We start from the raw sequence: 27554 nt of genomic DNA, 5'->3' as shown, positions 1-27554 counted from the left end.
GAACGAATTTAGTGTGACAGTTCACTTCTAGGTCTCGCGCACGTTGTGTTTTTATTTACACAGGAGAGGATTTCCCTGACCGTTCAGGCACAGGATAGGATTTCCCTGACCGTTTTGACACAGGAGAGGATTTCCCTGGCCGTTTACGGAGTTTGAAAAACTAATGAGAACAACTAAATATAAAAAAAAAAGTTATGTTAGTTAGTTATGTAAGTTAGTTATGACTATAGACAATATATGTTTTATAGTATCTATTTATTTTCAATTATGCTTTATGTTGTAAAGATAGAAGAACTGCCCCGTTCCCCTTACCTTTCCCATTCAGAAAAATAATAGAATTTCTTATGTCTTTAGTTAAGTTGGTCTCAATAACAACCATCGATAGTCAAGAAAATATCGACAGCCCCATCATCGAACTGAAGTACCTGGTCCATGCGGACTCATCGCCGTGGGACCATCCAATTTCGCGGCAGCGATTAAACACCAAACAAAAAATGCAGCGAAAGGAGGCAAATCCGTTTCAGAGCCTGGGATTGCGTCCTTGGTTGGTCAAGCAACTGACAAAACTAGGTAACTATATATATTTGCCACTCGGTAGAGACAGCTAATGTGTGAACTTGTTGCTGCAGGCCTGAAAGGCGCAACGCCCATCCAACAGAATTGCATACCCGCGATATTGTCGGGAAAGGACTGCATTGGCGCAGCCCAGACGGGATCGGGCAAGACCTTTGCCTTCGCCCTGCCCATACTGGAGAAGTTGAGCGAGGAGCCTGTGAGCCACTTTGCCTTGGTTCTAACCCCCACACATGAGTTGGCTTATCAAATATCGGAGCAGTTTCTGGTGGCTGGCCAGCCCATGGGTGTGCGTGTGTGCGTCGTGTCCGGAGGCACCGACCAGATGATCGAGAGCCAGAAGTTAATGCAGCGTCCCCACATTGTGGTGGCCATGCCCGGACGTCTGGCCGATCACTTAACGGGCTGTGACACGTTTTCATTCGATAATTTAAAATATCTCGTTGTCGACGAGGCGGATCGCATGCTGAACGGCGACTTTGACGAGAGCCTGGCCATTATCGAGAGATGTTTGCCGAGCACCAGGCAGAACCTTTTCTTCTCCGCCACAATGAAGGACTTTATGAAGGAGTCTAGTATATTTCCCATAGCCAATGATGTAAGTAGACGCCAATAAGAACAACAGGGTCATATTCAACAGAATTGTTCTTTGCTTTTAGTGTCTCGAATGGTCGCAGGACTCTAATGTGGCCACCGTAGACACTCTGGATCAGCGATACTTGCTCTGTGCAGACTACGATCGTGACATGGTTCTGATCGAGTCGCTTCGCAAATATCGCGAGGAGAACGAAAACTCGAATGTCATGATATTCACCAATACAAAAAAGTACGTTCAACACCATTTACCTCAAAAATCAAGACTCAAATGTACAATTACAGATACTGTCAACTGCTTTCGATGACCCTAAAGAGTATGGACATTGACAATGTGTGTCTGCACGGGTTTATGCGGCAGAAGGAGCGCGTGGCTGCCCTCAGTCGCTTCAAGTCCAATCACATTCGCACACTGATTGCCACGGATGTGGCTGCGCGCGGCCTGGACATACCCAGCGTGGAGCTGGTGATCAATCACATGCTGCCAAGAACGCCCAAGGAATACATTCACCGCGTGGGTCGGACAGCGAGGGCTGGACGGAAAGGCATGTCCATTTCCATATTTCGCTTTCCCCGCGACCTGGAACTCCTCGGCGCCATTGAGGCGGAGATCAATACAAAGCTTACAGAGCATCCAATAGATCGTATGTAATCAGTCTTTATTTTTAAATGTTCCGTAGTTAAGCCACTGTTTTGCATATTTTAGAGCGGATGGTGGAGCGAATTTTCATGCAGGTGAATGTGACGCGACGTGAGTCGGAGATGCAGCTGGACAACAATGACTTTGACGAGCGTGCCCAAAACTACAGACGCAAAACGTGGATAATGGAGGGCAAGGATCCAGATGAAATGGAAGCGCTGTAAGCTGTCGAAAGCGCCATTATGAAAAAATATATATATTATCTCTTAATTTATGTTTGCAGCTATCGCAAAAAGCAAAAGGATAAATTGAAGGAAATTCGTCGCAAACGGAAGCTTCAGCAGGCAGAGTCCGCCACTAGTGAAGAGGGCAAGGTGCTCCTACAAGACGAACGTTTCAAGTCCGTGGACAGTGCTCGATTCGAGAAAAACCGTAAAGCCCGGAGTCAGAGCCGACCCACTAAGGATGGGAACCAAGATGTGCCACCAAAGAAGCTGGCCAGAAGCAACCCCAAGGTTTCATTGGGCAAACAGAAGAAGTTGAAATCGAAAAGAAGAGTTTAAGAGACATTTTTAAATAAATGTTTGTAGAATAACAAAATAACTTTTGAGCTTAAACTTCTAAGTAGACTGCAAAATGCATACTTAAATAATTTTAAAATTTCAGACACGCTAAGGCTAAGGCATCGGTAATCAGTCTAGGGCAATCGTCAGGAGGGCATCCTCGGGATGGACCTCAAGCAGTGCCTTGGCGCCATCGTTGAATGGATAGGATATGCTTCCATCTATGACCAGATCTGTAATTAAATGCAAATTGTAAATGCCACAAGATGATGCCCATAGACTACTCACTGGCATCGATGCAGTGTGACTTCACAAACACATTCTTCACGAAATCGCGCTCCTTAAATGTCTTCGGCGAGGGCCAAACGCCCACACAGATCTGCTCCCTGATCGAGTAGCACAGTCGTGGATCGTCTGGTGCAAAGAGAAGCCCTTGGTTGTACCGCTGGGCGATCTCCTGAGCATTCTCTCGTAGCCGGAGCACATCGGCGGAGTTGCTGTTGGGCAGCGATCGAAGCAAATCGTCCACGTCGCTGCTTGTGATGCGATTGATGCTTGTGTGCCAAGATGTAGAGCCGGTGCCAGTGCTAACGCACAAACCCGAGCACTTTGTTTTGTTCACCACATCCTGATGATCGAGCACAAGCTGCAGATGGGACACACGGGACGAAATGTGCTCGCCAATGAAAACCTGAAAATAATTCCCGAAAACAATAGCCATGAATAGTTAGAAGCTAGTTGGCCTAGAAGCCTTGGACTCTTTCGGACTCACCTCGTTCAAAGCTAAATAGGGTAGGATGCGCTTCATCTTTGCCTTGTATTTGCTGGCCATGTGACTCTCCAGCATTTCGGGATCCGTTGTCACCTGCTCCATCTTGACTTCTGTGTGCCGGAACAGATCCGTGGACTCCGGAATCTTGCCATTGCTTCCCAGCAGCGTGGTGCGGACTCTTGAACGATGCATCCACTTGAAGTCACCCTATGAAGAACACATAAAAATCAGAAGCTACAATCAAGCAGAAGGGAACTTACGCTCTTGATGCGGGCCACTGCATCGGCGGGATTGTCAGAGTAGTGCTTCGGCAGCATGAGTCGACCCTCCGAGTGAAGCGGATCCGAGTTGAAGCCCACGATTGGTGTCTTCTGCTGGCTAAGCGCAAAGAGGGGACTGGCGCGGCCGGCGGACAAAAGGAAGGTGCCGTCACCGCCCACAGGAACGATGAGATCCGCCCAGCTCATAACATCTTTGCTCAAAGAGCTTCTAAATTCAAGTCTGCTCGTTTAGTAAAGTCAACAGCGAGGAGGCCACATGAGAGACACATTATGTGGATGGTGGAAATACAATTGTAGTAGGTAGTAATCGAGGATTATGACGGCGACGACACAAGCACCACATAAACACAGCAAACATTGACAAACGTTAGCCACACTCGCACTCGCACTCACATTGAAGGTAGCGATACGCACCTGCTGGACAGCTTCACCTCACAACCGACGTCCTGGAAGCTCTGCACGATGCGTCGCTCAAAGTCCTTGTGGAGATTGTGCAGATAGAGGACCATCTCCACATCGGTGCCCCGGTCGCGCAGCTTCTGCTCCAGCTGCTCCTTCGACAGTCCCGGATGGCGTAGCTGCTCGAATTCATAGCGCGAGAGTTTGGTCACCACCAGGGCCCGCTTAAGCTTGAAGTTCGCAGGCGTAAACTTGGAATATTCTGGAACCAATTGAGCGCAATTAAAACTTTGTTAGTTTATCCTTTTAGTTCCCCACTGCGGCGGATAATATACTCAGCCCCTCTGGTACAATCTGCTTTGCTCTCAGGATCATTATGATTTTGTTGACTTTCAACAGAAATAGCTTAGCCTACCAGGGGGTAATGTGATACAATGTGGGACAGGTCAAAGTACGGTGAAAGTTAATTTAGGAGAGTGCAGAGCAGCAATTTGGATTCCTCTCAATGCAATGCCCAAAACACATGCCCAATCCGAGCTGATAATGATAATGGTGGAGTAACAAGTGCACACTCATCAGCGAGAAGTGTGTGTGTGTGTGGGTACTGGAACTGTGAACTGGAATCACCTCTGCCGATATGAACTGTCCTTACCTTTCGAAAATCTCTGCAGGAATTGCTTCGACTTCAACATGCTGGGCACTGGCGAACAACAAACATTTATTTGAGTGTTATACGTTTATTTGTTGCTCTTTCTGCACTTACAAAACTAAAAATAATTGGATTTTCTTTGTTCAGATAATTGTCGTGTGGGTCGTATGCCGGCATTCGACCAGAAATCAAAATAATTATTCACTTGATGAGGCTCTCTCGACATAAAGGAACTTTACAACTCGATTTGCTAGTCTACACGATCAATTTCCATTCGGCTATGTCACTTCCACGTTTTAACTATTGAGCAGATTAACTGATTGATTATTATTTTACTCTGTTCTGCGTTCTGCTTTGCTGTTCCTCCATCGGCGAATCGCTTCGGTATGAACATTCGCCTTTTGCTGTAAATTTATCGCCGTTTGTTTCTATTTTCGTCCGCTTTCGCTTCTCTTCTCACATCTCGGCTCGGCTCGGCTGTCCATGAGTACTTTTTGTTGTGATAAGCAGCTCAGCACGTTCTTATCAGCGAAAGTACATACTTATGTACATGTACAAGAAAATCTCAACTCTTGTTCTCTGCTGTGACATTCACTGCAGCCACTCTTCTTCTTACCTCATACAACACAAACGCGCATTCACACATGTCCGGCACAAACGGCTGGCAGCTGCCCGCTAATTCTTCTCGTTTGAAGTTGTTACACTAAACCTAGTGTCATGATAAATTCTTAATTATAGTTTCAGCGACGCAGCTTGCTTCCAGTACTCCATCCAGTTTCAAAAATGGCGATCCTGCGATACATTTTTATTAACGACCCCATAGTCTGGCTAAAATTAAAATTCGTTTATTATATACCAATTCAGAGTCCATATATTAGACATTTTTACCTTGGTTTGGGAATCATTATCAGCAGTAGCCAGCAAAAACAAAACGTTCTGGGCCACAGTACGGAAGTCGGCCGTTTTGCAATCGCTTAGACTCATGCCAAGCGCCTCACCTACAAACATACCGCTTTTTGGCTGATCTGGAGAAGCCAACAATGCTTCAAGGTTGCCCTTGACCGATGGCTCAGGGCGATTCTGACGTGCTTTGATATTGACTGGACTTTTCGAGCGCATCTCGACCCTGCCGGCCCAAATGTTTTCAATGATATTGACTGGACTTTTCGAGCGCGTCCCGGCACTGATGCCCCAATTGTTTTCGATGATATTGGGTCTGGTGCTGTTCGCATTGTTCGAGAACATCGCCGCGTTGTTGCTCGAGAACATGCCTACGTTGTTTCTTGAGAAAATTCCGTTGTAGCTGCTAGAATAGGCTGTTCCTTGAATTACGCCGAAGCTGTTTGTACTGCAAGATCCTTTATTATTCGATAAAAGTCCAAGGTAGCGGTTTGAATTGGCAGATCCTTGACTGTTGTGAATCAGCCCGCCGTGGCTGTTCAAATTGACGGGTCTTTGGATATTCTGGAAACCACCGCCGAAGCAGCCCGAATTGATAGCTCCTTGATTTTGAGCCATTCCGCCGAAATTGTTCAAATTTGCCGATACTTGAGTATGATGCAGCAACACTTCGTTGCTGTTCGAATTGACAAGTCCTTGGTTGTTCAAGCACATCATGGTGTTGTTGTTGTTAAAATGTAAATTATTATTATTGGCACTGGCATCGAACGGTAATCCATTGTGAGCAAAGTTATTATTCTGGAAGTTGTTTGCCCTGTCAAATACGTTTTGCAGTTGACCAACATTTGCGTTACACATTTTCTGTTCTAACGAAAGGTCGTGACCACTATGAGCAGTGGCACCTACTCGTCTTTGATTGAAATTTGACCTCTTTTTGTTGCGCTTGTTGATATGGTTAGGATAAGCTCCGCCGCGCTTCTGAATCGGTCCATGGTTTTTCAGCTGAGGCTGTTGTCCGCGATTGGCCCCGTTTTCGGTGGGCCTCGGGCCAAGACGCGATTTAACGCTCGGACGTGGTGGCGTTGGATTAGGTGCTTCTAATGGTTCAGCAATCGAATCCACATGATAAGCTTCCGTACGAACATCATACATTAGCTGATCGAAATCATTCTTTTCAAAATTCAGCTGGTTCATATTCGCTGCGTGTGCGTCATCGTCTACATTAAAGCGTTTCTCCACCATAGGAAAACTGAATTCCTCATCATCGTCTTCGTCCTCAGATAAGTCGACGTCCTTGTAAGACTGTAAATGCGCAGATTGTCGAGTGCCACCGCTTGCCTCCTTCTTCTGCTTTACTTTTCTGTTAATTGATATTTCGTCTTTGCGCACTTTGATGTAGTCATCTGCAAAATCGAATGTTATGGGAATTTACGTAGCGTTTCCTTTTATAGAGAGAAAACTAATGGGAAGAAGGCTTACCGAGGCTCCAAAGTACGGTGTTTGCATTGAACTCCGTCATTTTGCTTTGGTTAAAAGTTAAAAAACAAATGTGTTTTATTTGCGCTGAAGCGCACCGACGGAGATTTACAGTTACGAGACAGGGTTGCATGTCACTGTCGACTTTAAAAACTTACCAACATCGTTTAAAAATGAGCGCTGATCGATAGTGACATCGTTTCAAGACTTCGAAATTAAAACTATGTGGTGTGAAAAGGGTGGAGAATCTGCTGACAAATATACTATTTGGTTAATGGACCTGGACAATATAGTCTGATGATCAATTTTGGCGGGCGATACTATCGATGTACGCCGAAATAACCGATGTTACGCTATTGTCAATAATAAATAATATCGATAGACGAGCGCAGCCAATTTCCTTGCTTCCGGTCATGGAATATTTCATCACCTGTTATTTTTCTGCGGGGCAGACGGTATAATTCGTCCGTCAATCCAATTTCATACTGGCTTCATGACACTATTTGGTTAGTGCTTCCGGTCACTGATGGGCTATCAGTTAGAACATCAAAGTCGAGTAAATTATTTAAGATTTACGGTATATTTAGAGTATATTTTGAAAAAGCAAGGGTATATTTCGGTATATTTCCGAGGGTCTGTCGGTATAATTTATCGATAGCGGTTTCCGGTCATTTATAGCCTATCACTTAACACTTGTCACTTTTCTCTCAAAGCCGGGACGTGGAACAACCGTAAAAAATGTAAGTGAGAATTTAAAGATGAATGTATTTATTGCATCGAATATAACTGCGAATTGGTACATTAAACTTGTTTGCAGAACTCAATGTTGCAAGATTAAGTTTAAAGTGCGCAGATAAGTGTTACTAGTCCGATTGCAATGTATTTTGCAGTCACGTGGTCTAGAATCGTCTGCTGCTTAAACAGCATTTTTCTATTAAATCCATCAATTAATACGTTCAACTATATTCCAGGTGAATTCCTGTGTATGGGATGTTGCGGCTGTACGCATGGCAATTGAAAATGGGTAAGTTTTAGCTCACGCTCTCCGTTTAAATGTGCGAACACGAGTCGCTGGTGTAAAGAACTCTCCACTTTAGCTAGTGCTTTTTACTTGTTCGTAGATCAATTGTTCTTTGCCCAAGCATAACCCAAATCTGTGATATCTAAATTTGCGGTGCATATTTTCTTTGCAAAGTCGACATTTTGAGTACATATAAAATAAGGGTGCTACAATTATATCCCAGACTGTACTAACAAGTCAATATTTTCTGTACAGATACAAAATGGAAGTCTTGATATCGCCAACACGTGTTCGAAGACTGTATACGCATACAATCGCACTTTAATGCATGTGACTGCAAGCGTGCCCATCCCTGGTAACTTAATGGTAATTATACAATTGATACTTGGAGGGGGGATACTAGATCCTAGACTAGATACTCTGATGAATATAAGTATTTTCTGACATCTCTTATGAACCGTTGTGATTCAATAATTAACTGCTGAAGTCGATTCTAAATGAAATGTAGTTTTTCTTGTAACTCATTTGACTAACGAATGTCAATTTATGTTTTGTACGTTTTCGGTGGATACATAGAATCTCACTTCAATAAAGATGCCCGGTTGAAGATCTAAATCTTTTTGGCGGCAGCGGTGTCATAATAAGAGGTAATTATAAAGCGACGCTCCGGCTAAAATATTGAACACTCTGATGAATATCTATATTTTCTGACATCTCTTATGAACCGTTGTGATTCAATCAACTTAATTATTAAATACTGAAGCTGCTAAAAGTAGTTACCAATGATTAATTGTTGATTAACTTTGTTAAATAGTTATTTTTCCTTCTTGTAGGTCTACTTATTGGATTCGTGGCAGACGGAGCCTTGGGAAAGTGAATAAATGTGGCTGACCAATTTAGGTTAGTGTTGATTGAAGTTTTTTGGTAGCATTGTGGGGATTTCAATGATGATCACTTAAACCATTCACAGACACCATATAAAAGTTAAGTGTGGACAAACTTCTTCAATATTTTTTTGGAGATAGCGAGTCTTGCTTGACCGGGTATGGACCATGGTTAAAAAATTGGCACTGAGCTTCATATACCAACGTTTTAATGTTAAAGATGTCGAATGCACTTTACTGATAATTCATTTTTCTCTTTGCAGGTCCAACACGGCTCACAGTAGCGTCGCACGTGTCTATCCCAGATAGCAATATATCCACATAATAACCGATAAATAAATGACTTTATTTTAAATATTAAAAATCGTTTTTTACTAAATTTGCACGTTCTCGAAGGGCCAGCTCTTGGTCCTGCCTGGCGATCATGCGGTCGCCCTTGGACTTCTTTCCAATGCCCAACTTGGGCAGTCCGCGGTTGAGACCCTCGAGCAGAACACAGGCTTTGCACGGTTGCTGCGACGAAATGAAACCGCAGCGATTGCACGTGCCGCGCACAGGAATTTTCACCGTATCTTTAAAACGCAATTGCTCGCCCGAGTAGATAATGTCCATTATAACGGAGGGACGCACTTTCTCCAAATCCTTGAGGAAAGCCCGGGCGTGACCGCGATACGCATTTGGGGCAAATACGCATTCTGTCGAGAAGTAGACGAGCTTCTTGTAGTGCGCGTACATAACGATCTCCTTTTCGTAGCTATATTTGAGAGGCTTGACGCGCGGTATGGAGTCCTCTCCGCCACCAGTTCTGATGTCTGTGCAGCGTCGCAGACGAGCCGTGTCTCCACGCAGTACATTCATCAAAACTGTCTCTGCAATGTCGTCCGCATTGTGGCCAGTAGCTATGCTGTCGACGCACAACAGTTTGGCACCCCTGTCCAAGGCCTGGCGACGAAACACTCCGCAAAACGTGCAGTTGTTGGAGCGTCCGATCTGAGATACAATGCGATCCATGGTCCAGCCGTAAAGCTCTTCGTAGGACAAGATTTTCAGTGGCATTTTATAATCGTCCCGGTTGCGTTTAACCGTCTCCAGACTGTCGTCTCGATAGCCAGTAATGCCCTCGTCAATGGAGAGCAAAACAAGATCTAGCCCATAATCGTGGCGTTCATTTAGCAGCTTCATCCTGCAATTAACATCTTACTTAACTGGTGATTAATGGGGGATTACAAGATGAACCTACACGTGTGCCAGAACCGTCGAATCCTTGCCACCGCTTGCCGCAACGGCCACCTTTTCGCCCCGCCGGAACAGCTTGCTCGAGGTGATCGTGTGGTGGATTTCAGCCTCAAAGGCGGCAAAGAAACACTCCTTGCACAGGGCATCTCCGGTTTTTGGGCGCTGTGTAAACGAAACACTTTGTTACTACTTACGGGGTCCATAAATTGGCACTTACCTTGAGAGCTGCCGCTTTGCCACATTTTGATTTACAGGTTACAGGCATTTTCCAAAGCACATTCGGATTTCGTGATTGTTATTGTTGTGGAGTGGACCAGCAGCGCATCGAGTTTTCCAACACTAGCCATAGCTGTCACTCGCCCACATTTAACAGCACTGTGTTTACATTGCAAAATAATAAACACAAAAGAAAATTCTTTAGGATGAGTTCCAAAGAATCTAAGGCTCTAATCAAGGATATTCGCGAGACAATCAAGCTTGGCAAGCATGCTGACGCCATTCACAAGTGCCAGGTGCGTACACGTCATATAGTTGTTGCATTTATAAAGTTTCGGACTTCAGCGCCTACTAAAAGCCGACCCAAAGAGCAACGCCATGGGATACTTGTTGCTGGGTGCTGCCTATCAGAACGTGGACAAGGCAGAGGCGGCGCAGAGCCTGAGAAAGTCGATTGAGTACACTGATGGCCCCGCTACCGTTGCTCTGCAGGGTCTCGCCAATTGCGCGCCCAACGCCGAGCTGCCAGAGATCTACGATGAGCTCGTGGATCTGCTACCGTAAGAGGCTGTTGAAATGATGGACCCCCATGCAAAACCTAATTTGCGAATTTCAGGGAAAAAGCCTTGGACTACTGGGAGAAGCTTTTCGCGCTGGCCTCGGATGTAACTGTGGCCCCCCTGTGCTTCAAAGTGCTCAAAAAGCGGGCTCAGAATCCAGACGATTCCCATTATGCCAAAATCCAAGAGTACTTGGGACGCATTTGGTTTGCACAGGACTTTGAGATTTCAACAGAAGATAATGCACTCGTGGGTATCCCTTCCATAGCACTCAAAAAACAAACTAACCCCTCGAACTTGCAGTACACCAAAACGATGGAAGCGCTGCTGGAGATCTCTGAGCCTAGTGTGAAAAGTTTGTTGTACAAACGCTACCTTAAATGGCTATACAAGCAGAGGGACTATGTGGCCTGTGTGCGCCACGCCTGCAACATGACCGTGTCCCATCCCAAGGATGTCTATGGCTACGAGTGGATATGCAAGACATACTGCGAAAACCGCAATCAGGCAGACAATGATGCCTGGCAGCAGGAGCTGAAGCTGCCAATCCAAGCATATGCTGAAAAATTGCTTGAACTGAACCCCAACTCCAACTTGGCGCTGCTAATCAAGGCTTTCGATCTCTATGCGCAGGGACAGTATGTTCCAGCGAGACAATTTGCTGTGCAGGCCCATCAGAGCCATCCCACCTACAAGGTGTCGCTGGAGCTCCTGGCCCGAATCCACATGGAGTTTGGGGCCTTCAAACTTGCTCTGCAACTTTGGCAGCAGCTCGGCCAAGCGCATGAGGTTTCTTTGGCATGGTGTCTGTCTTATGAAAAAGATCAATCCAAATTGAGGGAAGCCGTCAAAGTGCTGCTGGGATACGATAAATCAGAACCGAATGTTCGAGCGTTGGCTCGGTAAGCTAACCTACCTTATTCGACCATAAAATGGGTAACTCAAGTCGTTCCTTTCAGCTGTTACTTCAAATTGGGCGAGACGCAGCTGCTCAAAGATTTGCCATTGGATGCACTCACCAAAGCGGAATTTCTCCTGTAAGCGAAGATGGAATCTGTATGGAAAAGTTTGCCCATATTATGCCTTTTATTACCCAGATCACCCGCTGAAGCCATTCAGGCAATTGGCAGCGATGACTCTTTTGAGGCGCTGCTTCTTTGTGGCAAGCTGCAAATGGAGCAGAAAAACTATGAAGAGGCGCTAAGCTGCATGCTTAGGGCCGCTCGGCTGCGGCCGCATGTTGCCGAGTGTTTCGACTATCTGGGTCGCTTGTATCCACTGGCCACTGGTGATGTGGCCCGGGCGCGCAAATGCTATGAGAAGTGCATTAGCCTCAATGCTCTGGCGGAGGAGGCTGTGGATGCGTTGAGCTTTATCTACCAGCAGCTGGGCGAGGAAGATCTAAATGAGGCGCTCCTGCTTAATACCCTTCGGTACTTGAGCAACGACGAGTCCATTCGCTTGCAGCACAAGCTGGGCCTGCACTTTCTGCAAGTGAAGAAATGGGATAATGTACGTACAGACAGGCACAGGGCACATGTCACATGTCAGAGTTTAAGGCTCCCTCTTCTAGGCAATCCAATGCTTTCGCATTGCCATCAAGCACGACTTTCGGTGCATGGTCTATTGGGAATCACTGGGCGATGCCTATGCAGCTCGAGGATCGTACAACTCGGCTATTCGTGTCTTCCAGAAAATCCTCGAGCTGTCCCCAGTCAACTGTTATGCTCTGCTCCAGATAGCCGTGATCAAGACGGTAAGAAGCGGGTAACCATTTCAGGCTATATATTAAATATGTTTTGCCTTCCAGACGACTCGCATGTACTCCGAGGCTGTAGAAGATTTCGATGCGCTGCTCAAGCTTAATCCAAACTACCTTCCGGGCCTGAGAGGCGCCGCAGAGGCGCACATCGGCATGGCCAACAATCTGAAGTCCCAAAATCTTTACGGGCGAGCCAAACAGCATTTCCAATACGCTGTGGGACATCTGCAAAGGTTAGGAACCTTCCAGTCTTGATCGCCTTATTTTTACCCCTTTTGCTCTTGCAGCGCATTCACCCAAGTGGAGGCTCAGGGTATGGTTTGGCTGTGGCGCCTCACGGCAGGCGTATTTCTGCAGACGGCACAGCTGCCGGCCTCCCTGGCCAACTTGGACGTGGCTGGCAGTTTGGCCAAGCGCGAGGAGGCGATTGCCTATCTATCACGCAAGGATCTCCTGCAACTGGCTCAGCGCTTCTATCTGGTCGCCTTGAAAGTGAAGCAGAACACATATCTGTGGTACGAGATGGCACTGGCCAGCTATTACAGCGCTATTTTCATTCCCGAAGAGGCAACGAGCCACCTGGAAACGGCTGCCAAGGTGTGCAAGCGGGCGATCAAGGAGCGCAGCAATCGCTGGCAGAACTGGAACCTCCTCGGTGTCATCAATATGCATGCGGAGCACGAGAACTGGCCCCTGGCCCAGCACTGCTTCATCCAGGCGCTGAATCTGGATCGCAAATCCTTCACGACATGGACCAACCTCGGCGTATTGTACATCAAAGCGAACGACATTCGACTGGCCAATGAGGCCTTCAAGCGCGCCCAACAATCGAGTCCGATCTATGCAAATGCCTGGATAGGACAGGCAATGGTAGCCGAACTGATTGGCGACCAAGAAGAGGCATTCGATCTGTTTCGTCATTGCCAGCATTTTGATTATCATCCGGAGGCGGCACTCGGATTCGCCTACTGGGTCTGTGAGGTGCTCTCCGATCCCATTGCCCGGGCCAAGCCCCACAACAGGCATGCGATTAGGCACATGTATGCAGATGTCTACGCTTTGGATGCTATTAATTGGTACGTTGCATTATTCAACTGAAATGTAATTTTAAATTTACGTATATTTGTACGCAGGTATGTTCAAAATGAAGAGTCGGAGGCCAGCATAGCGTCACTCACGTTTCAGGGATTCTTATGCGCCCGCAAAAAGCTTTACCATCAGGCCATCAAAGCCTTTACACGCGCCTGTCTGTTGTGCGAGCCTGGCCCTGCGCGGGACACACTGTATACGAATCTGGGCTACTTGTACCTGAAGCTGGACCAGCCGGATCAGGCAGTCAACGCTTTGAATACGGTGTCCCACGCCACATTCAAGCCCATCGTTGGCTTGGCCCTGGCATATTACCGATCGGGTCAGCTGCAGGAATCGTATTCGATATACAATTCTGTACTGAACAATGTGGCGGGACAAGATGACGACAAGGCGGCAACCATATTGGTGGCAATGGCCTCCATGATTTATGCCTTCCAAGGCGAGGCAGACACCAAAACCCTTCTCTATCAGTGGTCTGTATTGATTTTTAATGTTGTGTGTTCCTATAAATCAAATGGTTTTTGCACAGTATCCTAACGAAGAACGCGCCCATCCAAGCCCTCTACTCATCCTGTGCACTGGGCGTTCTGCACCGCGATAACGAACTAAACCGGACCGTAATGTCGGAACTCAGGGCGTACGCTTTAAATGAGAAGTATTGCGTCGATATATCCTATCTAACCGCCCATTATATTCTCATAAATGTGAGTAAACGAAAGCAATCTACAATTTTGGGGATACAAATCTGAACATATTTTCAGGAGGGTGTCCTAGAGGCGCTTCGCTATTTGCAAAACCGTGTTCGCATGTTTCCCCGCTCTGAGGGACTTCGCAAGGTGTTGCTCAAGTTTCTTCTTGATTATTTCGCGGATGATGTTTCTTATCGACTGGCCACCTCGAATGTCGGCCTGGGAGCTATAACACTGGGCCACACAAGCCTGCGAAATGGGTATGTCGCAGTGGGATATCCTTTCCTATCTCTAACCAACTTACAAATGGATCAATCTATTTGCAGCATTAAGGCCAGCGAGGAGGCGGAAACGCTAATCTATGCCAGTCGGGCTGTAATTCCTGTCGACAAGGTGTGTTCCCTGAAGTTGATCCAGCGCGCCATAAAATTAAATCCAACTAACAAGCAAGCCAGACAGATGCTGGCCACCGTTTCTGCCCATTAAATGAATTTTTTCCTGAGTGTTTATGTCGAGAATAAAGTGAATAGATGTGTATTTCTATTTAAAGAAAATATTCTGTCCTTGGAATGCAAAAAAAAGGAATATTCTTATATATTCCCATATATAATCCTTCGAGCCGGATTTGAACCAGCGACCTATGGATGTCTACTTTTGCTTTCACTTCTACAGTCCACCGCTCTACCAACTGAGCTATCGAAGGTGTTGGGAGGTGAGCGGATGTGGGCGGGAATGATCATATTGCATTGATTTAAAAATCAGTTTTTTTCCAACAGAAACGCTATAATATTTAAAACTTTTAAAGACTAAATATTTTAGTTACTTGTTTGTTTAAAAAAAACCATGGCTAAAAAATTTATTTGGCTTCTCTAGCCAGTGTTGGAAAATATATGTTCTTTGATCAGTGTGACCAGATGTTTCGGCTTCTTGTTTGTGTCCACACTACGTCGGGGGTGAAGCTAATTCGTCCAAAAAGAAAATAAAAAGCGAAAATGTGCGTGAAATAGTGAAAATGTGTATGAAACAATTATGCACACGCACATTGGTGATAATGTGTTGCATTATTAGTTAGAAGGACTCGCAATACAACTTTGCAACGTCTCCAATGCGCTCACATCGAACGGCGTCTGCCACCGACCCGACTCCGCCCTGCCCTGCATACCTACATATGAAAAACCTGCTGCCGTCGGCCGTAATTACAGTTAGACACTAAAATAGCTGCACGGCCAGGTTGAGATAATTAAGGAACAAAGCGAGAGCGTGGCGACTGGACTGCATTGCCCACGCACGCGGTTGCAATTGCAATGGAAAACGAATCCGTCAAGTCGGAACACAGTGGACGCTCAAGACGCTCTCGAAATCACAACAACAATAGTAATAGCGGTGGTGGTAGCGGAGGTGGTGGAGGCTGTAGTGGTGGCGGTGGAGGAGTAGGCGTAGGCGGAAGTGTGAACAACGGCTACCACAGGGAGCGAGATCGCTCCCGTCATTCCCATCGCAGCACGCATTCGTCCAAGTCGGGCAAAGGGTTCCAACGTGGCGACATGGCCCCCTATCAGACCAGTGTTAACATGACCGGTAAGAAGAGTGAGAAGTGAAGTGAGATGCATTAAAATAACCATAAAAATTGTTTTGTAGGTGATGAGAGTCGTGACGGCCAGGAGGTTATAGAGGTGCAGATTCTGCCCCAGGATGAGAATTGGGGGGAGAATACCACGGCCGTCACTGGCAACACCTCCGAGCAGAGCATATCCATGGAGGACATCAACAACATGTGGCATCGTGAGAGCGACAAAGGCTTCGGCTTCGCCTGTCGTCGCTATATAGAGTCGAGCTTCTACTTTTTGCTCGGCTGTGGGGCCTTCTTTTCACCTGTAGCCATGGTCGTGATGCCGTACGTGGGATTCTTCCCGTCGGCCTTTGATCATCCGGAGCTGACGCAGACGGTGCGCACCCAGCTCCTGGCCTGCAGTGAGCAATGCAAGGGCCAGCTTGTGTCGCTGGCTGCCCGCTTGCTGCTCCTGGCCATCGGTCTGTGGGCGGTGTTCATGCGTCGCACTTCAGCCACCATGCCGCGCATTTTTCTATATCGGGCCATAGTCCTCCTGCTGGTTACCATCTGCACATTCGCCTATTGGCTCTTCTACATCGTGCAGGTCACGAACGGAGCCAAGATTGTGGTGGAAACAGGCGGCGATGCTGTCGACTACAAGTCGCTGGTGGCCTATGCCACAAACTTTGTGGATACGCTGCTGTTTATCCACTACGTGGCCGTGGTCTTGCTGGAGCTGCGTCACCAACAGCCCACCTACTATGTCAAGATCATACGCTCCCCCGATGGAGTGTCGCGCTCCTACATGCTCGGCCAACTAAGCATACAGAGGGCAGCCGTCTGGGTGCTGCAGCACTACTACGTCGACTTTCCCATCTTCAACCCGTATCTCGAGCGCATTCCCATTTCGATCTCCAAGTCGCAACGCAACAAAATATCGAACAGCTTCAAGTACTACGAGGTGGATGGTGTCAGCAACTCGCAGCAGCAGAGCCAGAGTCGGGCCGTTTTGGCCGCAAATGCCAGGCGCCGCGACTCCTCGCATAACGAACGCTTCTACGAGGAGCACGAGTACGAGCGACGGGTGAAGAAGCGTCGCGCTCGTCTTATCACCGCTGCCGAAGAGGCCTTCACCCACATCAAGCGCATACACAATGAGCCCGCCCCAGCCCTGCCGCTGGATCCACAGGAGGCTGCGTCTGCTGTCTTTCCCTCGATGGCCAGAGCATTGCAGAAGTATCTACGTGTGACTCGACAGCAACCCCGGCACACCTTCGAGAGCATACTCAAGCATTTGGCCCACTGTCTGAAGCATGATCTGTCACCCCGAGCCTTCCTGGAACCATATTTGACCGAGTCGCCGGTGATGCAGAGCGAGAAGGAGCGCCGCTGGGTGCAGTCGTGGTCCCTGATCTGCGATGAGATCGTCTCCCGGCCCATTGGTAACGAGTGCACGTTCCAGTTGATCCAAAACGATGTCTCCCTCATGGTCACCGTGCACAAGCTGCCGCATTTCAATCTGGCCGAGGAGGTGGTCGATCCAAAGAGCAACAAGTTTGTGCTCAAGCTGAACTCTGAGACATCTGTATGACACCATCACAATGCTCCGCCCATAATCACGCCCACGCACAGCAATCAGACACAATCATCCTACCTGCATGTCTTTGTCTGATGAGCTGTGTTCTTGTCCTAAAGAAATTCTCATTCCTGGATGAATTTATATCATCCAAAAATTAAATTGGATCATCAATTAGCTATGAAATCGAACTTATGACACCAGAATATCAATCAAATCAATGCTCAAATGCCCATTGTATCTATCATCCTAAACCGACACGAACACATATCACTCGTATCCGTTTTAGCCCTCGAAACATGACTTAAAAGTTCCCAAAGTATTAATTATAAGAATGATGACGGTTCTTCGCGAAGAGATCAATGCAGCAGCTATTCAATGTAGCTCTTTTATACACGATTTTTATTTTAGAAAATATATCTAGTGTAAATTGGGTTTGCTACCCATAAGTAGCCCTTAAGAATGAGAATGGGGAATGAAGCCATGACGACCGACCCCTGAGACATGATATTCCAGATGGAATTTTAGCCAAGACTTGGACTTGCGCCGACAGTGGTTCGTTCACTCCAATGATCCACTCTCTGCGCGACTCGCACCGATTTTATAGACGCACATTTTAAACCGAAACTCATGCCGATTAATCCTAACTGTAACAGATGACAAAACAAAATGTAACTCGAATGCAACTGATGACAAATACATAATACTTTAAGCAAAGAGACTGCCTGATATGCATTTTATACAAACAAAAGAAATAATTGCCAACAACTAATAGAACGCGAGTACTACAAGCCCCTGTACTGTGCATAGCAACCACGCATACATACATATTAATGTGTAATATTTTTAGAAGCAAAATTATAGTGATAAGAACTTGTATTCGTATTCGAGAATATACATGCAGACATATATATGTACGTTCCAGTGAACAACCCAATCTATATATTTACACAGCAGCTACTTAGATAACTCCTTCGCTTAAGATACAAGCATATGTTTATGATATTTGTTTCGTTTTCTAGCTAAATGCTTATTATCAAAGCACATTTTTTGCATTGCAATTTCTATGGCAATTACTTAAAGCAATTGGAAACCCAATGAACATAAACATATAGCAAACATATGGGTATATTGTATATACCACATCTCCTTATATACATATATACATATATATACATTAACAGCTCTCTCTCAAACTGTATTCTGTTGTAAGAGTAATTAGATTATGGAATACCCAACCCCAACCCCAACACCAACCCAATCCCATTCCCATTCCGCATTAATAAAACAGAAAACACTTTTTAACAGCTTTAAACGAATGTGTGCTGAGCTGACGCCAGATGCTGAGGCAAGCAATTTATGAATTAAGCCATCAGCTGATTGGAAGAAACCCGAATTCTGAGGGTCACTTAAAGGTTATCCTAGGCCTTTGGGACTCGTTTGAACCTAGATTTCTTCGGTGGATTCAGCAACTTTAACTCAGGTTCATCAAAATCACACGAAAATTTGTCTATTGAATTGACTTATCGATCAATACAGCTGACGGATTCAAATTATCTATGAAAAAATCCCATTAAATGACGCTCTCTGATTTCGAAGCCTATCAATCAGTTCCAGCAATCGATTTTGTTTAGATTTTCCATATCGTTGGCACTCAAGTTTCCAAGATTAAAATATCAAGTTCAATTACTTCAAGTGCGGGTTGACGAACCACACATTGCTCACTCCACTCAACTCTTCGGAAAACAAGAATCCACCAGGTACATGAATCGCCCTTATCTGGATCGTTGGGGATGGGTTTAACATACAACAATTATTCATTGAAAACAAACAATTGTAGATCCCACAGTGCATCAATTATTATACAATTATCAATTGGCGCTGGGTTTCTTAAACAACAAGAAAGCCCCTAGCAGCGGTAGACCCTTGTGCTTTGCAGCATTAAATTGTAAATCTTGAGCAACATGCCGCTGATTAGTGCGAACTGAAAACTTATGTGCACGTTTTGTTGGTGTCGCAGCCTGGTCTTTATTTCATTCATAAATATATGTATTGCCCTAGTATAAATATAAGTTATGTACTTATAACTACATATGGTATATTATCATTTAATGGCTAATAGACAACAGCTTTTAGCGCAGTGGCTTTTTTGGCTTGTGCATTTATCAATTGTGGATTGTTGGTTAATTCTTGCCAGGTCGTCGTTTCGTTTTATCACGATTTTCGATGTCTGTGGGAGGTTCAATGTTTTCCTTCTTAGTCCTTCTTGCGCTCCAGGTTGTTCTTTGCTGGCTGATAGAACTCCTCGACAATGGCCTCGACCATGGTATTCAGAGTGTTTGTCAATTTTAGCCAGTTCTTTTCCTCGGGCTTGCCGATTATCTCGGCATAGTACTTCACCTTGGGCTCCGTGCCACTGGTGCGCAGAGTGACCACCACGCCGTTCTTGAAGGTAAACGTGATCATCTGGGAGCTGGAGCTGGTCGGAAGGGTGGCCTTTTTGTCGCTGGTGCTGCTGTCGTAGCCAGTGGTAAGGTCACGGACGTGCTCGATCTCGTACGTGCCATTCAGAATGCTTTTGGGATAAGTGTTGGGCTGGCAGTTGTCAAAGTTGCGCAGACGCTGGAAGATACGCTCTATAACCGGCGGACAGCGGCAGATGACATACGAGCAGATGCTGTTGTGGTAGCCGTATGTCTCGTAGAGTTCGCGCAGCTTCTCCTGCAGAGTCATGCACTGGGTGCAGCGGAGGTAGCAAGCCATGGTTGCCGTATGGGCTGCGGCGCTTACTCCATCCTTGTCCAGAACGGCGGTGCCCACCATAAAGCCAATTGCCTCCTCGAAAGCAAATAACACGGTCTTGCCAGCCTCCTGCAGCTCGATGGCCTTGTTGCCCATCCACTTGAATCCCGTGAGAGTTTCGTAGAATTCAAAGCCCTCCTGCTTGGCCATGCTACCGAGAAATTTCGAACTGACCGTGCTGGCGATCATGGCACATTTGGATATATCCGCATTGGGGTTGCGTGCCCGGTAGTTCTCCAGGCACCACCAGCCCAGCAAGGCGCCCAGCTCGTTGCCGTTGAAGAGCTTGTAGTTGCCGTCTTCGGCAATCTCGGCAACGGCAAGGCGATCGGCATCCGGATCGTTGGCCAGTATGATTTCGGTTTTGTATTGCTTTGCTGTCTTTATGGACAGCTGCAAGGATGTCTTGCCCTCCTCCGGGTTGGGCATGGGAGTGGTGGGGAACTCTGGATCTGCCTCGGCTTGCTCGACCACTGAAACGAAAGGCTTGAGGCGCACCTTTTCGAACGCCTGCTTCACATAGGGATGTCCCACGCCGTGCATGGCTGAGTGCGTGAAGGATATCGGGCACTTGGCATTCATCTCCAATAGCTTACAGGAGAAGTTCCGCTTTAGGGAATCGTAATAGAAGGGAACAACGGAGTCGTAGGGATCATCCAAGAAATCAGAGCAACACAGTGCCGTCTCATCCCAGGATTCGGACCTAGGCTCCAGATTTTGCATAATCGACTCTTGTATACCCGCATCGTGCGGCGGAATAATCTGAGCTCCGTTGGTCCAATACACCTTGTAGCCATTGTCCTCCTTGGGGTTGTGCGAGGCGGTCACCATCACGCCGGCCAGACACCCCAGTCTAAGAATCGTATAAGGAACAAAGGGCGTGGCCACCAAGCGCTTGAAAAGATAAACACGAAAGTTGTTGTTCAGAAAGACAATGGCCGAGAGCTCGGCAAAGCGGTGGCTGTTGTAGCGCCCATCGTAGCCAAAGACAATGCCGCGCTCCTTCCAGTCCTCGGATTTCGGATACTGCGCCTTGATGTACTCGCACAAGCCTTGGGCGGTTCTGCAACAATTGAGATTTTCCTGAATATCGGGCCGGTTACAAGGATTATGTTTGTTTAGGACTCACTGAACAACCACCAACTCATTCATCGAATCGAAGCCGGCGCGCATGCAGGCCCGCAATCCCGCCGTGCCGAAGGTTATGCGGTTGCACAGTCTCTTCCTCAGCCTGGTTGTTAATGCATAAATTATTGTTGAAAACTATTTATTAACGGGGGGAGTCTTCTTACGTTTCCCAGTCTTGGGCCTTTACGGCGTCCATAATCTGGGCGGAGGTGCTGGGGCACCGGTCCCAGCGAATCCATTTGCGGATCTGGCCATCCAGCTCCGGATCGCCAGACAGAGTCATATTCTTGAGCTGGCATATCATCTGCGACGTTGGCTGACACATGGTGAAAACAACGGCTCTGCCGAGAGTCGCCGAATTGTCAATTGAGTGGATGACTTTAATTTGGAAGAATGCTATCGAAAAAGGGGAGGCAGGCCGAGCAATGGAACTATTGACAGTAATTTCACAACACGAAAACGACTACGGACACACGGAAAGGGCTGATTAAGCACACACTCGCATTAGCAACTAGCTGCTTCGATGGGCCGGGCACTTTTAATTGATAACGCTCTGCGGGAGGTCGCTTGGAGCCAACAAATTTAGCTTAATCACAAAACAAATCAAATAGTATGAGTACCCGTGTGTTTATATATGAGGCAGAGCTAGGGCTGCAGAACCAGCGATACTATCGATAGTTTCAACGATTTTTTAGCAGCCCTACTTTTCATCCCTGACAAGTTCGTGACAATCCAGGCCGACGCTGAACAAAAAATAAAAAGATTTGTTTCTGTTGTTTAATTTGTATTATTGATCAAAAATGGCTGATGTACTGGACATTGACAACGCCGAGGAGTTTGAGGTCGACGAGGACGGCGACCGTGAGTATGCAGCCGGTTTTTTGTGGCTCGCCGGTCTCATGGCTTTCATTTTCTCTCTCCCACGCTGCAATTAAACTACCAATACCCTGCACCGCACACAGAGGGCATAGTGCGCTTGAAGGAAAAGGCCAAACACCGCAAAGGACGCGGATTCGGGAGCGACAGCAACACCCGCGAGGCTATACACAGCTATGAGCGGGTGCGCAACGAGGACGACGACGAGCTGGAGCCCGGACCACAGCGCTCTGTCGAGGGCTGGATACTGTTTGTGACCTCCATACACGAGGAGGCCCAGGAGGATGAGATCCAGGAGAAGTTCTGCGACTACGGTGAGATCAAGAATATACATTTGAATCTGGATCGTCGCACGGGCTTCTCCAAAGGCTACGCTCTGGTTGAGTACGAAACGCACAAGCAGGCACTTGCCGCAAAAGAAGCTCTCAATGGCGCCGAAATCATGGGACAGACCATCCAAGTGGACTGGTGCTTTGTGAAGGGACCCAAGCGTGTTAAAAAGTCCGAGAAACGTCGCAGATAGTCGGTCGGCCAGGACTTTCATCCAAACGAATACTTTTTCAATTAGTTTAATGCATAGGCAACAGTATAGAGTTCGCACTCCAATGAAATAAACAAAGTTGACACTTTACATAAAAGCCGAATTACTAAAGGTAGTCCTATAACTTTAATATATAATGTATACCACATTCTATTGGGGGAAAAAACAATCTACCAACTTGTACATTTCGCCACTATTTCATTTTCTTCTGGTGCAGAAGATGCTTCCGCAGGGATATCTGCTTGTCCCGGAAACTCTTCTTCACCTTGGAGCGCGCCTTGTGGCGCATCATGCCAAAGTTCTTGGTCTTGCGCTTCTCGCTGTTCGTCTTGGAGCAGTGCTCGTTGACACGTCCATCCTTCCAGCCGAAACGTTCGCGATCCTGCCGGCCTGCCTGCACAGTTTCCAAACGCGACTCCTTGTCGTGCTTGCGCTTCTTAAAGATCATCTCGATGCTGTTCAGCTTCACGAATTCGGCCCGATCCTGCTCTAGCGGACGTTTGCGCGAATTTGTGACGGTCTTTTTCAGATTAGCAGCATTGATTCGCTTGAAATCTTCGTCCGTAAAGATGCGTGTCAGTGCCAGTTCTTGCGCAGCCTCTTTTTGGTTCAGAAGTTTCACATCTTTCTTCTCCTTTTTCTGTTGAGCTGCCTCTTCGTCGCTGGCTGCATCCTCCTCCGCGTTCGAGTCAGCCTCCTCCTCTCCTTCATCGCTGTTGTCCTCGTCATCGTCGTCCTCTTCATTCTCATCATCCTCTTCCTCGTCTTCGTCGTCATCTTCTTCTGCTCCGCCTCCCTCCCCATCGCTGTGGGCCACGTTCACCCACTGACCATCATTGGAGTCGGTATCTTCATCGCTTTCAATGTCAATGGTCTTGGAGTCCTTGAGGAGTGCCTCGGCGCCGAGTACTGTGTCATGGACTTCGCGCTCCCCATAGGCGCGCACCTTCCGCTCCGCCTGGGCCTCTGTCTGCCGTCCGCGATCCTTTTTATGCAGCAGAGCCGGCAACTGTTCGCGGTAGAGTGTGATTAGCGAACGAGCCGCCATCATCACAGACTTCTCCTTGTACGTTTTGTACATGGCCAGATCCTGCAGCAGGTCCTCGCCCATAGCCAGTGGGCAGCGCATGCAAATCTCTCGCGTGGCATTCAAGCCGATGGCCATGACATCGCTGGAGTTGCGCTCTGTAATGAAATTGTTGGCTATGGTCTTCAGGATGGGCTCGATGATGTCGCCGGGAACCAGCTCGTGGGACGCCTGGGCGGCGAACTGCAGCACGCGGGTCACCTGACGCTGATGGGGCTGCAGAAAGCGAGTTATATACGGATAAAAGCCAAACAGGAAGAGCTCGTGAATGCCTATCAGACGGGATATTACATCAAGGTGCATTAACTTGACTTCAAATCGCTCGTTGGTGGCTTGCAGCTGCTTGAAGAGGCCCTCGGCCATGCCCTGGGGGTTGTGCACCAAGTGAATGCCAGAGAAATTAAAGGCTGGTGCATTCTTTTTCTTCTTCTGTGCCTTGACCGCCTGCTTTTTTATCTTTTGCAGTTGCTTCTGGCCCTTCTTCGTCTTCTTGCTGACCCGATTGGCCAACAAAGCACCCTTCAGATCCACCTCGTTTTCACTCTCCGTGTCCGGTTCTTCGTCCTCCTCGTCGTGGCCAAGGAAGAACTTCAGCGATGTGACCAACACCTTGGTTACCTTGGAGAAGCAACCCACTGTCGCAATGACATTCACCGATTTGGGATCATTCCAGATGTTCTTCTTGTACAGCTCGATCATTATGTCCACAGACATCTTGGCGGCTTTCGGATTGGCGTCCTTCAGCATGGCGTACATGAAGTTTTGCAGGCTCTGCAATTTGATTATATTGAGAGATAAGAACAGTGGCTTGTAGTCAGCAACAAGTGCTTGTGGAATGATTTGTTACCGAGTTGAGCTTCATATCCTTGTGCTTGGCATTCATATTCTTGATGTCGGTCACAATGTGCGACTGCAGAAAGGTCCTAAGGTTCTTGTCCGGGCAACGCAAGAGCTGGAAAAACAGCTCCAATATGTCCAGTGCTGGCACCAGATTCTTGTTGCGCAGTAGAATCAGCGCCTTCACAAAACAATTCCTCATGGCCGGGTCCAGCACGGTGGCATAGTTCCTGAGCAAATCGGCCAGGTGCTTTGGAAATAGCTCACAGGCCGCCGGATAGCACTGCGCCACCTGGGCCACGAACATGACAGTGTCATCCAAAGATTTGTTTTCCTCGCTCGGGTTCAAAGCAAACACTTCCAGCAGACTGAGAAAATGCTGGTACTGTATGTGAAACTCATCGCTATACGACTCCGGATCACGCTTGATCAGATTCTGCAACTGCGGAAGATTTTCCGGCAGTTGATTGTTGTTGGGCCGCACCATGGTCAGCCGTAGAAATTAAAATTTGCCAAAATTAAAGTAACATTAAAAGGTGCACGTGTTGGATTTATCGATCAAATATACCGCATGGCCCCCAAAAATATACGGAAATATACTTTCTCAACTATCGAATCGATAAAATCATTTATACATTGATAGTTTCACTTTTACATTTATAGTCAATTTGATAATTTGTTTCGGATGACCTTTTTACTTTGCTCCTTATTTGGTAAACAATCCAATAAATAAATGTGATGAACTTGCCAATCTCGTGGAAAATATATTGATAAATAACATCAAATTATAGTTTTCGCACTGAGAATCCTAACTAGCAAGTAATATTAATCAGAACATCAAAATCGGGAAAAATTATTTGAGAGTTACCGTACACTTACGGTATATTGTGAAAAGGTATATTTCGATATATTTTTGAGGCTCGTGCGGTATCGATAAATCCGCGGTCACACTGCTTCTTCGCCATCGAACCATCGATAGTGTCCAACCATTGATAGTACCGATAGTGCCATCGATAGTTCTCCACCTCTATTTTGCAAAATGATGGAACTGCAGCTGAATGACGTTGATTTAGAGGATGGCGAGGTAAGTAAAACTCTTTAGTGACCAAGGACATGGTGGTTGCTAACCCAGATCCATTCGCAGCTATCAGAAAGCGAAGACGACGAAATTTATACACCGCTGCAACGACCTGCAGCCACTCCCGCGCCGGGTACAAGTGCCGAGAATGTTGCAAGCCCTCACACTACTTGCCACCCAACTCAAACCGCTCTAGATGATGATGATGAGTCCCAGACAAACAGCGAGTCCTCTTCGGGAGAGTCCTCAGAGGAGGGATGCATAAAGAAGCTTCGCAAAGATCCAGACAGCGGCCACAAGAAGCGAAAGAAACGAATCAAGCGCACGGTCATGAGGAGAGTTCCCCCCACAGAGACAGAGATGCTGCCCAATCGCACGCGCTTCAAGAAGTACAATGTGTGGACAGCCGCCCTTCAGGAAGATGCACTCAGTGAGAATATGCGTGGATGTGACGTTACTCGTAGTAGCCGGGACCGTAACGTTGAGAACTATGACTTCTCGCTGAGGTACCGGCTTAATGGCGAAAACCGGCTAAAGCGGCGGTTGTCTAATTCATCGGAGGATGAGGCGTCGTCACATCCCGCCCACAAGAGGGGCCGTCCCTCGAGTCGCCTCACGGAAGCATATCCTCAGCGGGAACCGGTCAAGAGCCGCCTCGGGCAACGTGCGCGACGCGGCGCATCGTCGACCAGTGGCTCTTCTGACAATTCGTGCGAGCCCCGACATATTCTCGACCTAAACGATATAGCTGGACGCGATCCATCCGATGTGGCAACAGAGATGGCCAGTAAACTGTACGAAGAAAAAGACGAGTTGCTAAGTGAGTATTTTGGGAATTTCAAAATACAGGCAATAATGACGATAATCCATTTATTCAAATTGCTAGTCCGCGTTGTGGAAGTTCTGGGAATGGACTTGCCCCTGGAGCTGTACAAAGAAACACAGCGGATCGAAGCGGATGGCGGCATGATGATCAAAGTAAGTAGCTGCCAAGAAGAAGGACTTTATACTGATGATTTAATTTGCAGAATGGCAGGCGAAGACGTACACCAGGCGGTGTATTTCTGTTCTTGTTAAAGCACCACGACAATATTACGCCAGAGCAAAAAAAGTCAATCTTTGATGAAGATCGCCAGAACATGAACAAGTCTCGTAAGCAGATCGAGACCTTGATGCGTGACCGAAAAGTAGAGGAGCTGAAGAAGTGTTTAAGCAAACAAAGCACCGAATTGCCTTCGCTATGCCAGCGCAAAGAGCATTATATGCAAGCTGACGAGCTGAGCACCCAGAGTCAGCCTGGCAGTTGTAAGCAACGTGTGGATACACTTTGAAGATCTTTTTCACTAATACTGAATGTTTTTCCAAACAGTATCGAACCCTCCGCCTTCTCCAGTAGGGCACGAGCAGGAGAGCCCAGAATATAAGACACACGAGATTAACATAAATCTAGTGGACAATGCTGAACTACCATCTACATCGAAGGCGGCCGCTTTGGCGTCATCGGCGGCCCTTAAGGAACTGGTTAGCTATGATGACGATTTTTTGGATGTAAACTGTGGAGAAATGGACTTCTTCTAGGCTAACGCATAGCGTTAAACGTGGGTCCCATTTTGTACTAAATTTACATAGTTAGAACCTCATTTGTACATTTAAATAAATGCCTCAGACGCCGGAATTAAATATAAACAAATTCGAACCCGTTATGGTATTGCTAAAACGCGTTAGGGTATCCTGGTTGATGGTTTGTTGCGTTAGGATATCGAAAAATCG

General features: G+C 46.9%; 10 protein-coding genes and 3 non-coding genes across 14 annotated transcripts; 7 read left to right on the top strand and 6 right to left on the bottom strand.

Annotated features, from left to right (window-relative positions):
* Positions 1-30: 30 nt before the first annotated feature.
* On the top strand, positions 31-2410 carry LOC117578804 (probable ATP-dependent RNA helicase Dbp45A). Its single transcript, XM_034264533.1, has 7 exons — positions 31-59; positions 491-570; positions 630-1171; positions 1233-1399; positions 1453-1811; positions 1874-2027; positions 2091-2410. The coding sequence occupies exons 2-7, from the start codon at positions 495-497 to the stop codon at positions 2368-2370; spliced, it is 1578 nt and encodes a 525-aa protein (XP_034120424.1). The 5' UTR covers positions 31-59; positions 491-494; the 3' UTR covers positions 2371-2410.
* LOC117578806 (NAD kinase 2, mitochondrial) lies at positions 2361-5183 on the bottom strand. 2 transcript variants are annotated; one of them, XM_034264538.1, is made up of 6 exons: positions 4475-5183; positions 3838-4084; positions 3403-3631; positions 3143-3349; positions 2659-3061; positions 2361-2603 (listed from the first exon to the last, which is right to left on the bottom strand). In XM_034264538.1, the coding sequence occupies exons 1-6, from the start codon at positions 4512-4514 to the stop codon at positions 2500-2502; spliced, it is 1230 nt and encodes a 409-aa protein (XP_034120429.1). In that variant the 5' UTR covers positions 4515-5183; the 3' UTR covers positions 2361-2499. The 2 variants fall into 2 exon arrangements, with proteins under 2 accessions (XP_034120429.1, XP_034120428.1); XM_034264537.1 differs by having other exon boundaries at positions 3403-3643; positions 4475-5178.
* LOC117578805 (probable cyclin-dependent serine/threonine-protein kinase DDB_G0292550) lies at positions 4550-6973 on the bottom strand. Its single transcript, XM_034264534.1, has 4 exons — positions 6851-6973; positions 5650-6774; positions 5360-5592; positions 4550-5299 (listed from the first exon to the last, which is right to left on the bottom strand). Exons 1-4 carry the CDS (start codon positions 6888-6890, stop codon positions 5249-5251), a joined length of 1449 nt encoding a protein of 482 aa, XP_034120425.1. The 5' UTR covers positions 6891-6973; the 3' UTR covers positions 4550-5248.
* A 1309-nt stretch (positions 6974-8282) lies between these two features.
* Positions 8283-8357, top strand: LOC117578900. Its single transcript, XR_004573405.1, has one exon. It is a non-coding gene; the product is annotated as a small nucleolar RNA Me28S-Gm3255 (small nucleolar RNA).
* A 192-nt stretch (positions 8358-8549) lies between these two features.
* Positions 8550-8633, top strand: LOC117578899. Its single transcript, XR_004573404.1, has one exon. It is a non-coding gene; the product is annotated as a small nucleolar RNA Me28S-Gm3255 (small nucleolar RNA).
* A 306-nt stretch (positions 8634-8939) lies between these two features.
* On the bottom strand, positions 8940-10337 carry LOC117581123 (cytoplasmic tRNA 2-thiolation protein 1). The gene is made up of 3 exons (XM_034268052.1): positions 10206-10337; positions 9993-10150; positions 8940-9935 (listed from the first exon to the last, which is right to left on the bottom strand). The coding sequence occupies exons 1-3, from the start codon at positions 10251-10253 to the stop codon at positions 9110-9112; spliced, it is 1032 nt and encodes a 343-aa protein (XP_034123943.1). The 5' UTR covers positions 10254-10337; the 3' UTR covers positions 8940-9109.
* Positions 10333-14847, top strand: LOC117581116 (tetratricopeptide repeat protein 37). The gene is made up of 13 exons (XM_034268040.1): positions 10333-10500; positions 10550-10764; positions 10821-11013; positions 11068-11666; positions 11724-11801; positions 11862-12276; positions 12338-12520; positions 12575-12759; positions 12814-13602; positions 13660-14091; positions 14148-14322; positions 14380-14567; positions 14634-14847. Exons 1-13 carry the CDS (start codon positions 10411-10413, stop codon positions 14791-14793), a joined length of 3702 nt encoding a protein of 1233 aa, XP_034123931.1. The 5' UTR covers positions 10333-10410; the 3' UTR covers positions 14794-14847.
* Positions 14848-14917: 70 nt separating this feature from the next.
* Positions 14918-15010, bottom strand: Trnay-gua. Its single transcript has 2 exons — positions 14974-15010; positions 14918-14953 (listed from the first exon to the last, which is right to left on the bottom strand). It is a non-coding gene; the product is annotated as a tRNA-Tyr (tRNA).
* A 218-nt stretch (positions 15011-15228) lies between these two features.
* On the top strand, positions 15229-18190 carry LOC117583746 (vang-like protein 1). The gene is made up of 2 exons (XM_034272267.1): positions 15229-15885; positions 15946-18190. The coding sequence occupies exons 1-2, from the start codon at positions 15612-15614 to the stop codon at positions 17448-17450; spliced, it is 1779 nt and encodes a 592-aa protein (XP_034128158.1). The 5' UTR covers positions 15229-15611; the 3' UTR covers positions 17451-18190.
* A 1337-nt stretch (positions 18191-19527) lies between these two features.
* Positions 19528-21942, bottom strand: LOC117583737 (phosphoglucomutase-2). Its single transcript, XM_034272257.1, has 3 exons — positions 21530-21942; positions 21367-21468; positions 19528-21300 (listed from the first exon to the last, which is right to left on the bottom strand). The coding sequence occupies exons 1-3, from the start codon at positions 21688-21690 to the stop codon at positions 19692-19694; spliced, it is 1872 nt and encodes a 623-aa protein (XP_034128148.1). The 5' UTR covers positions 21691-21942; the 3' UTR covers positions 19528-19691.
* Positions 21943-22064: 122 nt separating this feature from the next.
* LOC117583795 (RNA-binding protein 8A) lies at positions 22065-22881 on the top strand. The gene is made up of 2 exons (XM_034272380.1): positions 22065-22226; positions 22328-22881. The coding sequence occupies exons 1-2, from the start codon at positions 22166-22168 to the stop codon at positions 22762-22764; spliced, it is 498 nt and encodes a 165-aa protein (XP_034128271.1). The 5' UTR covers positions 22065-22165; the 3' UTR covers positions 22765-22881.
* A 4-nt stretch (positions 22882-22885) lies between these two features.
* On the bottom strand, positions 22886-25265 carry LOC117583706 (protein SDA1 homolog). Its single transcript, XM_034272195.1, has 2 exons — positions 24717-25265; positions 22886-24640 (listed from the first exon to the last, which is right to left on the bottom strand). Exons 1-2 carry the CDS (start codon positions 25191-25193, stop codon positions 22976-22978), a joined length of 2142 nt encoding a protein of 713 aa, XP_034128086.1. The 5' UTR covers positions 25194-25265; the 3' UTR covers positions 22886-22975.
* Positions 25266-25705: 440 nt separating this feature from the next.
* Positions 25706-27459, top strand: LOC117583763 (phosphorylated adapter RNA export protein). The gene is made up of 5 exons (XM_034272314.1): positions 25706-25790; positions 25851-26604; positions 26671-26762; positions 26813-27089; positions 27154-27459. The coding sequence occupies exons 1-5, from the start codon at positions 25746-25748 to the stop codon at positions 27360-27362; spliced, it is 1377 nt and encodes a 458-aa protein (XP_034128205.1). The 5' UTR covers positions 25706-25745; the 3' UTR covers positions 27363-27459.
* Positions 27460-27554: the final 95 nt, after the last annotated feature.

Source organism: Drosophila guanche, unplaced genomic scaffold, assembly GCF_900245975.1.
Source record: "Drosophila guanche unplaced genomic scaffold, DGUA_6, whole genome shotgun sequence".
In the NCBI taxonomy this organism is placed as follows: domain Eukaryota; kingdom Metazoa; phylum Arthropoda; class Insecta; order Diptera; family Drosophilidae; genus Drosophila; species Drosophila guanche.
Note: the sequence above shows the minus strand (reverse complement) of the source record. Positions and strands in the feature narration are given on the sequence as shown.